At 40.1% G+C, this 15231-nt stretch overlaps 1 protein-coding gene and 1 pseudogene across 2 annotated transcripts in view; one reads left to right on the plus strand and one right to left on the minus strand.

Annotated features, from left to right (window-relative positions):
- NUP54 (nucleoporin 54kDa) overlaps nt 1-15125 on the plus strand; it is a 40852-nt gene extending 25727 nt beyond the window's left edge. The window contains exons 9-12 of one of the 2 annotated variants that reach the window (XM_006885304.1): nt 2417-2524; nt 6153-6272; nt 7487-7597; nt 14629-15125. In XM_006885304.1, the coding sequence (XP_006885366.1) occupies nt 2417-2524; nt 6153-6272; nt 7487-7597; nt 14629-14757 (468 nt within the window). In that variant the 3' untranslated portion in view covers nt 14758-15125. The remainder of the gene's footprint in view (nt 1-2416; nt 2525-6152; nt 6273-7486; nt 7598-14628) is intronic. The other variant, XM_006885305.1, reaches the window with a different exon arrangement.
- On the minus strand, nt 8599-11159 carry LOC102868076 (annotated as a pseudogene).
- Nucleotides 15126-15231: the final 106 nt, after the last annotated feature.

The following is a 15231-nucleotide window of genomic DNA, read 5'->3' on the forward strand; positions in this document are numbered from 1 at the left end:
CTAAAATGTTTTGCACAGACATCTTCTTAAAATATTGTATAAGCCAATGACATAGAATGATTTTTTGTTATTGTTGTTGTTGCTTTGTGCTGTCAAGTCATCTGCAACTCATAGTGACCCTATGTACTACAAGCCCTAAATAACTGCTCTATCCTGTGCCAGTCTCATTGTCTCCCACACACCTAACCCCTATTACTTCAGTCACTGAATGAATCAATCTTATTGAGGGTCTTCCTCTCCTGTGCTGTCCCTCCACCCTCCCAAGCATGACGTCCCTCTCCAAGAACTGTTGCTGCCTTACAACATGTCCAAAGTATGTCAGATGAAGCTTCAGAATCCTTGCCTCCAAGGAGCAGCCTGATTTCACCCTCTCTAGGACAAACCCATTTGTTTTTTTAGCAGACCATGGTATATTCAGTACTCTTCTCCAACACCACAGCTCAAAGGCATCAGTTCTCCTTCTATCATTCCTAGTCCTTGTCTAGCTCTCTGATGCGTAACAAGTGATTGTAAAGGCCATGGCCTGTATCAGGCGCACCATAGTCTCCAGACTGACATCATTGCTCTTTAGTATTTTGGAGAGGTTTCTGACAGCAGACTTTCTCAGTGCAATACGTCTTTTAATTTCCTTGCTGCTGGTGCCAAGAGTATTGATTGTGGAACCAAGCAAACTAAAGCTGTTTACAGTCTCATTCTCTTAACTGTCATCACAATGCTGCCCATTAGCCTAGTGATGAGAACCTTTGTTTTCTTGATGTTGAACTTCAATCCATTTAGAAGGCTGCAGTCTTTGACCTGCAGCAAGTGCTTCAGGTCCTTCTCAGTTTTAGCAGGCATGGTGTGTCATCTGCATAACACAGATAGTTGATGAATCTTCCTCCAATCCGGATGCCACATTTTCCTCATAGAGGCCAGCCTCCTGGATAATCTGTTCTTATTGATTCAAAAGGTCTGAAGATAGGATGCATCCCTGGCGTACACCCTTCCCAGTTTTGAACCATGTGGTATTCCCTTGCTCTGTTCTGACGACGGCCTCCTGTTCCAAGTATAGGTTTCACTTAGTGTTCTGGAATTCCCATTCTTCTCAGAGTTAGCTAGTTTGTTGTGGTCCACACAAACGCCTTTGCATAGTCAATAAAACACAGACATTCCTCTGGTACTCCTTGCTTTCAGCTAAGATCCATCTAACATTAGCAACAATATCCCTAGTACCACGGTCTCTTCTAAACCCAGCCTGAACTTCTGGCATTTCTCCGCTTATGTACTGTTCCAGTCATTTTTGCATAATCTTCAGCAGAACCTTGCTCGCTGGTTAAAAGATCATCCATTTTGATTTGGATGCTTTAATGAAGTGATAGGATTTTCACTTAGCTTTTAATTTAAAAAGATTTTAAGTGGGATTTCAGGCTAAGCAAGGGTCATTGTGAAAGAGACTAAGGCTTTAGAATGCATTGAGTGTTTGCTTCGGCAGCACATATACTAAAACTGAAATGATACAGAGAAATTAACATGACCACTGCACAAGGATGACATACAAATTCGTGAAGCATTCCATGTTTGTTTTTTAAATGCATTGAATTATATAATTAATGTCCTTCTCCTCGTGAGGAGCCCTGTGTATTCTATGTTAGCATGTTATCTCAAAAGTCAGCAGTTCAAATTCACCAGCTGCTCCATGGAGGAGAGAGGGGATAGTCTCTCTCTGTAGAGATTTAAAGCCTCAACAATGTAGTGGAAGAAGATGGTTTCTGTGAGTCAAAATTGACTTGATGGCACTGGGGTGTGTTTGGCTTTGGTTTTCCTCTCCACTTTGATAATTTTCTCCAGGGTTTCCTAACAGTTAATATTGAACCATACGTTGTGGCAGTCAATTCAGAGCTAATTATTTTAAGTTCCCTCCTGAATGTCATCTTAGAGATCTTAATTTTTTTCCCATTCACAGGGTAGTTGGTGCTTTATTTCACATTATTTGGAATTCTGTAACTATTTCTAAAGCATATATCTTATTTTTCCTGTATATTTGCCTCATCACAAAATTTCCCACGGCTCTAAAGAAATACGGGTAGCTATTTTCAACTCTAAATGTATGAAAGGGAGAGAGAGATAAAGAGAACAATTTCTATTTTGAGAGTTGTGAACCTTAGGATTAATTTAGAAATGGATGAAAGGAGAGCTGGTGATACAAATGGTCAGGTGCTAGACTGCTAAGTGAAGGATGAGAAAGGCCTGGTGATCTGCTTCCATACCTATTATTATAGTCACGGAAACTCTTTGGGGCAGTTTTATACTATTCCATGGGGTCACTGTGGGTCAGAACTGACTCAACAGTGTCTTACAGCAAAATTAGAGGTCTGTTTATATATAGGCAAATAGTTATGATCGCTGTACTTAATTTACATAAATTTTTTTAAAATAGATCATATCAGAAGATATTAGTGAGTTACAGAAGAATCAGACTACGACTATGGCCAAAATTGCACAATACAAGAGGAAGCTAATGGATCTCTCCCATAGAACATTACAGGTAATAATTTGCATTCTTTTTCCTCAAAGCTTATTTTTTAAAAAAAATGTCAGACCTAGAGAAAAGTTACATTTTGCCACATTTGCCCTTCTCACCCCCATTATTTTTATATTTTGAAAGTTAATTGCAAACATTGTAACAATTCCATAATATCTGATAGCAGTTCCATTTAGATATTCTTAGGTGTCTTCTATAACTTTGTTTTTCTTCTTGGTAATCTAAACCAGGTTCATTTGGGAATTACGTTTATGTGATATTTTTAAATCTGAGAGTCCATTTTCCTTATCTTTTTTTTTTTTTTCAAGATGCCATTCACTTTTTCAAGAGTCAGGGCCAGTTTTTTTAATATTAATTCTCTTTTCTGGATTGTCTGATTATTTCTTCATAGTATATTCTAAGTTTTTTTCCCCTATACCTAGTGATTGGAGAACACTCTTCTATAACCTGAAATGATGTCTAAAGAATCTATGATAAATTCACACGAAACATTTTTTTGTAAGAATGCTTCCTAAGTGATGTGGTGGTGATTGTTTTTTAAGTGGTGTTATATGTGTATTAGTTTGTGTCACTTTGATAGACACACAGTAGGATATTTCACTATCAAGAGTGTCAGATTTGACCGTTTCATTAAAGTAGTAGTTACTAGAGCTGTTTTTTGTAAAGATACATTTCCCCCCTGTTTTAATTACTAAGTAATCTAAGTATATATTGAACAGAAGCTAGTAATGATTGGAGCTTATACAACAATGAAAAATGCTTTGTGGAATTTATAATTAATTTTCAAACAAAATTAGGTAGAAAGCAAAGAGAATGATTACATTTATAACTTAAATTAGTGATTTGGAAGAACAAGTAAAAGTATTTCACATCTAGAAATAAAAGGAAAAGATTTGAAACTTGGAGATTAGAAAAAAGATATCTGACACATGCATAACTTAAAAGAAGTTGTTGAAGAATAATGGAAGAGAATTAAAAAAGGATTTAAAATCATTAATCAAAGAAAAATCTGAATCTGTATATTGAAAGGACCCATTGAGGTCTAAATGAAAATCAGAATAGACACTCAGTTATATCCTGATAAGAAAAACAGCTGAAACTAGAGTTTTAGGCAGGAAAATCAGCATATATAAAAAGAATAATCAGATTGGCATCAAACCTTTATATCTCAGTGTTAAAGATACTAGAATACACCTATGGGATAAGTACTGCAATCCAGGAATTCCAAACCCAGGTTGAGTGACCATCAAGGGTGAAAGGAACACACTGGTGACTATACAGAAAGTCAAAATTTTTATCATCACATTTGTGAGGAAAATACTGAAAAGATTCCAACTAAAGAATGAATCATCCCTAATAGAAATAGGACTGGTTGAAGATGATTGAGCGGTAGCACTTTGCCATACGGTTACCATTACTAAATCTTTTTTTAAATTTTATTATTTTGTATGTGTGTACTGTCAAATTGGATCTGACTGGTACCGGAGGCGCTTGTCCCTCCTTCTCCAGCAGATCATCTGGTGGTTTTGAACCATGTACCTCCAGGATTGCAGTGCAGCTTCTTGCCACTAGGCCACCAGAGCGCCCTAAATCTTCATGGAAGTTGTTGTTAGGTTCAGTCAAGTTGCACACGACCCTGTGAATAACATGATCTGAGCCCTGTCCTAACCTGTGTCATCTGCATCATTTCGCACATACTTGAACCCATTACTGCAGTCACTGTGTCATTGCATCTGGTTGAGGTTCTTCCTCTCTTTCACAGACCTTCCCCCTTTCCAGGCATCATATCCCTCTAAGGAAACCCTCTCCTAGCAACATGCCCAAATTATGTGAGATGAAACGGTCATCCTTGCCTTCAAGGAACATTCTGGCCGTACCCTCTCTGAGACATATCTGTTCTTTTGGAAGTTCATGAGATACTCTGCACACTTCTCTAGCACCACAGCTCAAAAGCATCAATTTTTCTTCTGTCATTCTTATTCATTATGAAGTAGATGGCCTAATTTTTTCCTGCAGAATAGTTGATAGGTTTGGACCATCAACCTTTTGGTTAGTAGCCAAGCGCCTCAACCACAGCACCACCAGAGAAACTTTTATGAGAGGGAAATCCTTAGTGGATGAAAAAAAGACAGTACAACTTACATATTAAAAGGAGAAAAATAAAAGGAAGAATATCAACTATCATGGAAATGATAAACTTGTGAAAACAGGAATATTATTAGGCCAGAACAAATAGAATACAATAAAATCTATAAGCAGAAGGAAACTTACAGCTTTCAGATTTTTTGTTTAAAATGGAAAGGAAAACTATTTAAAAGTTAGTACTTTAGTGCTCATCCTAAAAATTAGAAGAACATAATAATAAGCCTAGAGCTGGCGAGTAAAAGCATTGCCAAGAGATGTTTGCCTTTAGGGATCCCTGTGCTAATCTCATATGCTTCAGAGTAATGTGCACTGTATTATTTTAATAGCCTCTGGGAAAAGCCATTATGTGTTTATGTATAAATGTTTTTGCATATTTCTATGAACAAGGGGGAAAGTACGGAAGAACGCTCAATATTGCATTACTCTCTTGTTTCTCAGCCTGCACACCTTGCTTTTGTAATTTGAAAAAAAAGGAAAATTAATTTTGAAAGCTTAGACTACTTCATGTTTATATCTAAAGAACACTTGATTTTAAAAGTTGCCAGCAGATGCCTTAAACTGGTTTTATGTTTATTTTTTATACTGTTCTTTAAAGGTATAAAATATGAGAATTTAAAACAAACCAAGACTTTTAAAAAAAATGTTTAAATCAGTACACTTGATGTTAGATGTTACAGCTTGCCTAACTAAGAAAGACCATAGCCTTCATATGGATTACATCTCATTGTTAAGAAAACAAAAATTCTCACCACTGGTCCAATAGGCAGCATCATAATTGATAAAAAAAACCCTGAAATTGTTTATGGCTTCATCTTACTTGGATCAACAGTCAACACCCTTGAGTCAGGAGTCCAGAAAACATATTATTCTGGGAAAGTCTGCAGTCAGGACCACTCCAAATTATTGAGGAGAAGTGATGTCAGTTTAAAGACCAAGATGTGTCCTAATTCAATCCATGGTCTTTTCAATCATTTGCTATGTATTTGAGAGCTGGACAGTGAATAAGGATAACAGGAGAATTATTCATGCCTTGAGCTGTGGTATTAGAGAAGAGTATTGAAAATCCCATGGACTGCCAAAAGATACGTCTTGGAGAAAGTACAGCCAGAATGCTCTTTGGAGGCAAAGATGATAAAGCTGCATCTCTTAGAGGAGACTGTTCCTTGGAGAGGGACATTGTGCCTAGTACAGTGGAGCATAGGCAAAGAGAGTAAGACCCTCTACTGGATAAACTATGACTGCAGCAGTAGGTTCAGGTTAGTGTTAGACAGAGTGAGCTCTTGGCTCAGAGGGTTACTATTAGTCATACTTAGCTTGATGGCACCTAAGAACAACAAATTAAAATTGAGATACTGAATTGTTAATAATCCTACTGTGAGAGTGTAATATTCATTCATCTTATCTTTTTCAACAATTGATTGTCCAAAAAGTTATTGCACAGTTGCTAAGAGATGACATTTGATAATGGTGGCTTTTCTTTATGTAGGTCTTAATTAAACAAGAAATCCAGAGGAAGAGTGGTTATGCCATCCAGGCTGATGAAGAACAGTTACGAGTTCAACTAGACACAATTCAGAGTGAACTAAATGCCCCTACTCAGTTTAAGGTGAGCACTGTATTTCAGGTGGGTCTGTATAAATTTCTTAATTAGCCTTCAAAATGAAATTAATTTTGTGTAAATTGTTCTTTCATGAAAATTTCATTTCTAAAGTAAACTTTCTGTGATTTGAGTGACAGTTTACAAAGCAAGTAACATTTTTCATTCAACCATTCATACACATTATGCTTTTTAACACCAATTATCTTTCTACTTCCTGCCCAGCAATTCTGATCCCTGTTAATCCTTCTGTACTTCTCTTTTCCCTTTCTTTAGTGATATTGTGCTAATCATCCCCCTTCTATATATTGGCTTTCCCTGCATTCATCCCAGTATGGGTTTGTTATCTATTTACTAATTTCACTTCCTCTCTTCCCATCCTAGGTAACCATCCAAGAATGAGTCTGTGTTTAAATCTTTCTTTAGCTTCATACAGTAGTGCTCTTATATATTTGTCTTTTTTTCTAACTTACTTAGCATAATGTCATCCATGTTATGCAGCATTTTGGGAATTCTTTTTTGTGTTGCATAATCAATCCGTTATTGGACTCTTTGTTTCCATCTCTTTGCTGTTTAAGTAATGTTGCTGTGTACATGGGTTCCCATGTATCTGATGTGTTACAGTTGCATCTAGGATTGTATACCTAGTAAAGGAGAGCTGGTTGCCTAGTGGGTAAGGAGTTGCACAGCAACCCAAAGGCATGCGGTTTGAATCTTCCCATTGCTCCCCTGGAGAAAGATTGTCAGTCTCCTGTGCAGTTTACTGCCTCTGAAACATGCTAGAGTATTAGCTATGAATTGGTTCCAGCTGTACAACACAGTATACACCTTATGATAACAGTATATGAAAGAGTCATACATAGGCTTGCTGGATCAAGTAGTGGTTCTCTTCCCAACTTTTTATAGAAGCTCCAGACTGTTTTCCAAAAGTGCTTGCATCATTTCACATTTTGCCAGCAGTTTTTGAGAGTTCTGTTCTTTCCACTATGCAACAGTGTTTGTTGTTTTCTATCTTACAGAACTCTGCCATTTTTGCTGGTTAAGGTGTATCTCATTGTTATTTTGATTTACATCTCTAAAACTAATGATCTTGAACATTTCATGTGTTTGACCATCTGAATGTCTTTTAATAGAGCAGTACTTTCCTTTCTAAAGAGGAAACATTTTCTTTTTGAAATGGTTGTTCTTGTAGCAGTTGTATTTTAATTTAGTCTTGTTTTCAGGGTCGACTAAATGAATTGATGTCACAGATCAGGATGCAGAATCATTTTGGAGCAGTCAGATCTGAAGAAAGATACTATATTGATGCAGATCTGCTACGAGAAATCAAGCAGGTAAATGCTGTTTTTTTTTAAATTTCAAACCAGGTGAACAATTCCATAAAATGTGAACAAAGCAAGGAAGTGTTCAATGCTGAAGGGCCCGGGCCTGGAGTGAGGACAAGAGGGGCCTGGGCCTTCAGCAGGCAGCGGCGGCTCCTAGGTTAGCATTAAGGAGCTATATTTAGGTTAATGGAGCCAGGGTCCAGGGCTGCTGGGTGGGGCCCTCAGTGATGTTGGCAGTTGCCTGGAACAGCCCTTGGGACCCAGTTCTGTGGTGGGCAGGGCAGGGGTGCTGTCCTCATGGGGGGACAGCCAGCAGAAGGAGGGCTGTAAACACTCAGACACATTCAAGGCACGGAATCACTGGAGGGTGAGGGAGTGGGTGAGTGCTGGTCAGGACCTGACAGTTTTAAATAGTTTTTCTCTAAAAAGGTTTCCCCCCCCCTTTCCTTTCTTTTTTTAAAAAGCTGTGAGAATGACCAGGTGCACTGTGGTCTCCAGGGATGGTGGCATCTCACAATTCTTGTGCTTTTTCCTTGGGGTTGGGAGGGAGGGGTAGGAGGCTCCCTGTAAACATCTAGAGTTGGGCTGGGAACGGGGGCTGGTGTTGGTCAAAGCCAGAGGTCCCAGACTGGAGAAGTGTGTACCCTTCCAGCCACAGGCCTTGGGGGACTCAAGGTTTGCCCCAACTCCACCATCCCTCATCATAGAATAAGACTGGTTAAAAACCAGAACAAATGCCCAGGAAGGGGGTACCATTCCTGGCACCTCAGACAAAAGCGGGCATCAAACGAGGTCTGTGGCCTCGTCTTTGGAACTGAGGGCGAGGGGTGAGGGGAGCCCAGAACAGAGAGAGGGTAAAGAAGGGAGAAGGAGCAGGGGCGGGGGGGTGGGGGGGAAGGCACTGGTGTGGAGCTTGGTCCTTTTGCCCCCATTTTTTTGTGGGGGTTATGGAAAGCAGAGTCAGCAGTGGCCCTGGTGGTACCATCCTGCCAGGCCTAATTCATTGCCCCTTAGAAAATGTTGCAGTCCTTCAGGTTGTTCTTGATGATGACATCAGTGACGGCATCAAACAAACTGCACGTTCTTGGTGTCGGTGGCACAGTGAAGTGCGTGTAGATCTCCTTGATGTTCTTGCGCATGTTCACGTCCTCAAACTTGCCCCGATGTAGCTGGCTGCCTCATCATACTTGGTGGTTCCTGTGTGCTCTGGGAAGCAGATAGTCAGGGGGCTGTGATAGTCAGATAGTCAGTGTGATCTTCTCAAACAGGTCCTCCTTGTTGAGGAAGAGGATTATGGGCGTGTCCATGAACCACTTTTTGCAGATGCTGTCAAACAGCTTCTTGCTTTCATGCATGTGGCTCATCTCCTCATCTTCAGCCAGCATGCAGATGATGATGGTGGTGATGCCCTCAAAACAGGGGATCCACTTTTTCTCTCAGACCACTGACCACCCATGTCAAACATCTTGAAGTGTAGGTCCTTGAAGGTGAAGTGCATTTCCATGATGCCTGTGGTCTTCACTCGGGTCTGCAGCACATCCTGCTGTGTGGGGGGATATAGTCGCTTTGTGCAGTGCACTCCGGGTCGTTCAGGTAGTAGGTGGCTGAGTTGTTGAGCTGGTACTTCCGAGAGCAGCCGAAGCAGCCCTGCACACCATGGTCAGCCCAGAGTCTCCGGATGATGCCAGACAGGTCATCTGGCAGTGTGCCGTGCTCCTCAGCTGCGCAGGACAGAGCAAACAGCTGCCTAGAGGCGTCTACTCGGGAGGGGTGAGCAAAGTCAATCTGTAAGTAGCCCATGGTCTTGACAGTGGCAGTGATGACCGACTGACTCTGCTCCTGCCACAGGTGCTTTGCAGGCAGCTCTCAGGTTGGCAATTTCGAGTGTCCACCTAACATTGCCGCACACTTTAAATTGACATCTGTGCTTAGAAACACATTTTCCCCCTCTGCATTACTGTCATTTGTGGCAATGTGTAAAAGATGCAATCAGAAGTAATCAAAGCACCAATGTTCTCCAGACTCTTAAAGTGTATAGCCATTGAGCTTATTAGAAATTCACAATCTCAGTTCTTACTGCAACTTCAGAATCTGCCTTTTGTAAAATACAGTGAATAATTGCATGCACATTAAATCTTGAGAAGCTACTACTGTAGCGTGCATCTCCTACCTCCCCACTTTAGAGTTATATGTGTTAATCTACTGATCTTTCCAGCCCTTAAGGCAACTAGGGAGAGTATGGAGTGGCCAGAACCTCAAGCCACTTGCCTTTAGGGCAACTTTGGATGAAAAGGGTTGAGAAACTTAGCTTATGTTCACTGGGATAAATACAGATTGTGTAAAGCTGCCTAACCATTGATTTTATCTAGAGAAAATACATTAAGATTGTAAACTCTCTGGAATGTCAGGTAGGATTGTTGGCATCGCCCTGCATATTTGGTTTTAGATCCCATTGAGTTGAGAATTCATAACCATAAAAACAGCAGATCTGAGCCTTGTCCTATCCTGTGACATCCTCATCATCTTGATATACTTGAGCTCATTACCGCAGTCACTGGTTGAGTCTCTTCTCTTTTGCTTACCTTCCCAGCTTTCCAGGCATGATATCCCTTTCCAAGAAATAGCTCCTCCTAACAGCGTGCCTAAGATATGTGAGATGAAGCTTCACCGTCCTTGTCTCCAAGGAGCACTCTGGCTACTTTCTTCAAGACTTACCTGTTTGTTCATTTGGCAGTTCAGGAGATAGTACTCTTCTCTAACACCACAACTCAAAGGCATTGATTCTTCCTCTGTCATCTTTATTCATTGTATAGCTCTTTATTCATTATTCAGCATAGAAAGTGACTGAAAAGACCATGGCCTAAATCAAGCAAACCTTAGATTTTAAACTGACATCACTGCTTCTTGGTAATTTGAAGAGGTCCCTGATTGCAGATTTTCCCAACACAATAACAGATGCAGCTCTGGAGATGCTCACTGGTCAGTGCCAGGAAATTTGGAGACCAGCTGCCTTGCTGACTTGACTGCAAGAGATCCATATATGTTCCTATTCTTAAAGAAGGTGATATAAAGGAATGTGGAAATAATCCAACAGTACTATTAATATCACATGCAAGCAGGATATTGCTGAAGATCATCCAAAAATGGCTAGAACTTTGACAGGGAACTGCCAGAAGTTCAAGCTGAGTTTTGAAGAGCTATGGCCCCAGGGATGCCATTGATGATGTCAGATGATCTTGGCTGAAAGCAGACACTATCAGAAGAGTATTTCATTGGGTGCCTTTAAGCCAATATTTTACAGAGTAGAATTGCCCTGTAAGATTTCCTAGCTTGTTATCTTTTGGGAGCAGATTACCAAATCTTTCTCCAGACAAGCCAATTGTATGTTCTGACTAATTTCAGGTATAAATTAAGATTTTTATCATGTGTGCATGGGTATTGCTGTTTGTTGTTATCAGGTGCTGCCAGTTCTCACTTATGCATAACAGAAATAAACATTGCCTGCACCTGTGCCGTCTTCACAAACATTGCCAAGTTCAAGCCCGTTATTGTAGCCACTTTGTCTGTCCATCTCGAGGGACTTACTGTTTTGTTCCTGGCCTTCTGCTCTTAGTATGATATCCTTTTCTGGGGCCTACTCCCTTCTGACAGCAGGTTCAGAGTATGTTGAGACAGAGGCTCACATTCCTGGCTTCTAGAAAGCATCTGGATATTCAATGCATCAGTTATTCGTCAGTCTTCCCAAGTCAGTGTTCCAAATTTCTCTTGCATAGGAAGCAATCAGAGATACCTTGGGTCGGTCTGGTGTACCTTAGTCTTCAAAATGACAGCCCTGCTTTTTAATACTGTATATTAGAGGATGAAACCAGGTTTCTCCTTGGAGGCTAGGGCATGTGGCCAGGATGGACCAGTCCTTGGAAAAGGACATGCTTAGAAGTGTGGAAGGACAGCACAGTAGAGGAAGACCCAGGGTGAAGTGAATTGACACAGGAACTAGGGCATTGGGGGTAGGTATGTCGGAGTCAGTGAGACTGGCTAAGAATGGGGCCGGCTTCAGAGCTGTTGTACACAGGGTCATGATGAGTCACTGGTGACTCAGTGACACATTACAACAACATACTTGTTTTTTTTGTGTTATAAACCAAATTTGGCTTCTAGATTCTTAGCATATATAAGCTAATTTAAGTACTATTTTCTGCATTTTAGTAAAATTAATAATCTGGTAAACTGGATAAAAAGCTATATTAGAGTTTATATGTGAAAACTACAATAAATTTGGATTGCTTTCTAAAATGATGAAAGGCAATACATGGTTTTGCAGTTGAAAATCCATTTGTGACCTTGGACAGATTTCTTGTCAGTATCTGGAGGGGACACAGTATACTCTGGAGAGGTGGGCAGAAGGATTTTAATGAGTTTTCTGTGATGTTCTTAAAACATCTAACATGTGAAGGAGACAGTTCAACTATAGTTCTCAACATTGATATCCTTATGTATTTTGACTTTCAAAGTATGAGAAGTCTTTGGTTTTAAGTGATTGTTTTGCCAGCCATCCAGAATATTTGCCACCACTCATCTGTCACTTTGTGGTACTGTGGGGACTTGTGTGTTGCCATGTGCCACTGATACTTCAAATATTGACAAGGTATTTTTAGGTGGACAAGTCAGCAGAGGTGTCTGTCGGGCTAAGAGGTGTCAGCAGAGCTTCAAGACTGAGAAGTAGGACCAGTAATTACTTATGCAGGCATGGCTCTAGCTAACTTTGGATAGTAGTGGACCGTTGTTCCAAGAGTGCTGGAAGACGAGTCCTCAGGTTGGAAGCGCCTAAAATACAACTCAGAAAGAGCTGTCTCAAAATGACTCAAACTCATTATTGCTTCATGACAGACTCATAGCTGACTGTCTTCATGTTTCTGAGGCTGTAAATCACATGGGAGGAAATTCTGGTTTTCTCCTTTAGAGTTGCTGGTGGATTTGAACTGCCAGAGAGGCTTTGCCTTTAGGTTTGCAGCACCCTTCAGGCTAGGCCACCAGAGTTCTCTTCAAAGTGACTGTAGAAACTATAGAGAAGACCAGGAGTAATAGAACAAGGCCAAGAACTATGAAACAGATTATTAATTGCCTGTATTTAAGTTCAAATTGAAGCTGAAGAAAATTAAAGCAAGTCCATGGAAACCAGAATAGGACCTTGAGCTTCTCTCACCTGGATTTACCTGAAGATAACTTTAATGCACTGAATGCTAATGATCCGGGACCAGAGTAGTTGGGGATGATGCCCAGAACATTATATGTGAAGAAAGCAAGTCAGTAAAAGACTGGAAAGAAAGAAAAGACGAAGGTCCGTATAGCCAAAAAGAAGAGATTATGAAATAAGGCCTAAAGAGAATATTTCATAGGTCACTTGAGACGCAGAAGTTGTGAGACTTTGTCTCCCATACTTTGAGAATGTTGTTCAGAGGGATCAGTCCTTGGAAAAAGGACATCATGTTTGGGGGGAAAAAAGATCCTCACGGAAATGGATTGACACAGTTAACTACTACAATCACTGGTCATTTAAGGATGATTCAGGACCAGGCTAGGTTCTGATCTGTTGCTTATAGGGTCCCTGTAAGTCAACTCAATGGTAGTTAACGACAATATCCATTATTTTGAGTATCTTTTTGTGTTATTCTGATAAAGGGTATGGCTGCCTTACATTATCTACATCTTCCGTAAAAATAAAACTGTTGTTCCTTGTTGTTACATGCCATCGAGTCAACTCCTGATTCTTAACAACCCAGTGTACAGCATATCTCTGAACCCTTCCCAGTCCTGAGCCAATTACATAATTTCTGACATACCTACTACCTACCCTCTTGCTACTCTAGTTGTTTATCAGTCCATTTTAGCGAGGGTTTTCCTCTCTTGGCTGTCCCTCCACCCTCCCAAGCATGATGTGTCTCTCCAATAACTCGTCCTTCCTTGCAACATGCCCAAAATATATCAGATGGAGCTTCAAAATCCTTGCTTTTGAGCAGCAGCCTGGTTTCACCCTAAGACACACCTGTTTTCTTAGCAGTCCATGTATTCAATACTCTTCTCCAGGACAACTCAAAAAGCATCAATTCTTCTGTCAGTCATTGTCACACTTTCTCATAAGTATCATCAATAGCAAGTAATTGCAAAAGACTGTGGCCTGGAACAGGTGTACCTTAGTCTCTAGACTGATATAGTTGCTCTTCAGTACCCTGGAGAGGTCCCTGACAGCCGACTTTTCCTAGTTCAATTCGTCTCTTGATTTCCTGGCTGCTGATACCAAGAGTGTTGATTGTGGAGCCAAGCACCTAAAGCTGTTAACAATCTTAATCGAGTCACCGTCTATCATCATGCTGCCAATTGGCCCACTGGTAACTTGACAGAGTGTGGAAACTAATAGCACATGTGCAAGATCCTGCCTAAAATTATTAAAAAACAATTGGAATAGCACATCAGCAGAGACCTGCCAGGTGTGCAAGCTGGGTTTATAAAAGGCTGTGGCACTAAGGATATTATAGCCAATGTTGCATGGATCTTAGCTGAGAGCATAGAGTATCAGAGGAATGTTGGTCTGTGTTACATTGACTACACAGAGGCATCTGTCTGCATGGATCACACCAAACTGTGGCTGACTCTAAGAATGAGAATTCTGGAACACTTGGTTGTGCATATGTGAAACCTAATTGGACCAAGAAGAAGTAGTCAGAACAGAGCAAAGAAACACTGCATGGTTCAAAATGAGGAAAAGTGTACTCCAGGGATGCATCCTGTCTCCAAACCTTTTCAATCTGATGCACTGATGCTATGAGGAGGAATGTGGCATTGTTCTTATGTATCTGTATTTGCTCTTTAGAATATTTGATTTTATTCTAAGTCACTGGAAAGTTTTATTAGCAAGCGATAGTATAAATATTTAAATATATATTGTACCTAAAAGTTACTCAGTATTACTTGTAAAATAACAAAGTTCTTTCCTATAGGTGACTTTAATACATGTAATATTTTTTTCCTTTTATTCATTCTAGCATTTGAAACAACAGCAGGAAGGCCTTAGTCACCTGATTAGCATCATAAAAGATGATTTAGAAGATATAAAGTTGGTGGAACATGGATTGAATGAAACCATCCCCATCAGAGGTGGAGTCTTCAGTTGACAGTTGACAGCTTTGTGTTGGAGGTTTTGGACATGCATCCTCTGACTGCATCAGGCCCTCCTTGAGAACTGACTACAAGGTGGGGGAAAAGGGTGGAGAAAAAGGAAAAAACCCTCACTTGGCCTGGTTTCTGAGGTCAGTAGACAGTTCATCAAATCTGAAATAATAGTCACAGCTTTTCAAAGATAGCCTTTGAAAAATTCATACCTAAAAGCTCTGTCTACTTTAAAAAAAAGTACAAAATTACCAAAAACGTATGTACTATTGTACATTTTTACAACTGCATTGTACTTTAAAAATAATCAGTGTTTAAAGATCATTCTCCATTGAGCCTGGACTCTGCTTTCCATAGGAAGTAAATATGAAATGTCTATTAAACTGTAGAATTACTTGGCTGCTAGAGATTTGTACTTCAGAGTGTAAATGCACATCACTTTTTATATTTGTGAATTCATCTGTGGGAGGAGTAAAGAA

This window comes from Elephantulus edwardii, unplaced genomic scaffold (assembly GCF_000299155.1).
Source record: "Elephantulus edwardii isolate Elephantulus edwardi_28Jun2011 unplaced genomic scaffold, EleEdw1.0 scaffold00042, whole genome shotgun sequence".
In the NCBI taxonomy this organism is placed as follows: domain Eukaryota; kingdom Metazoa; phylum Chordata; class Mammalia; order Macroscelidea; family Macroscelididae; genus Elephantulus; species Elephantulus edwardii.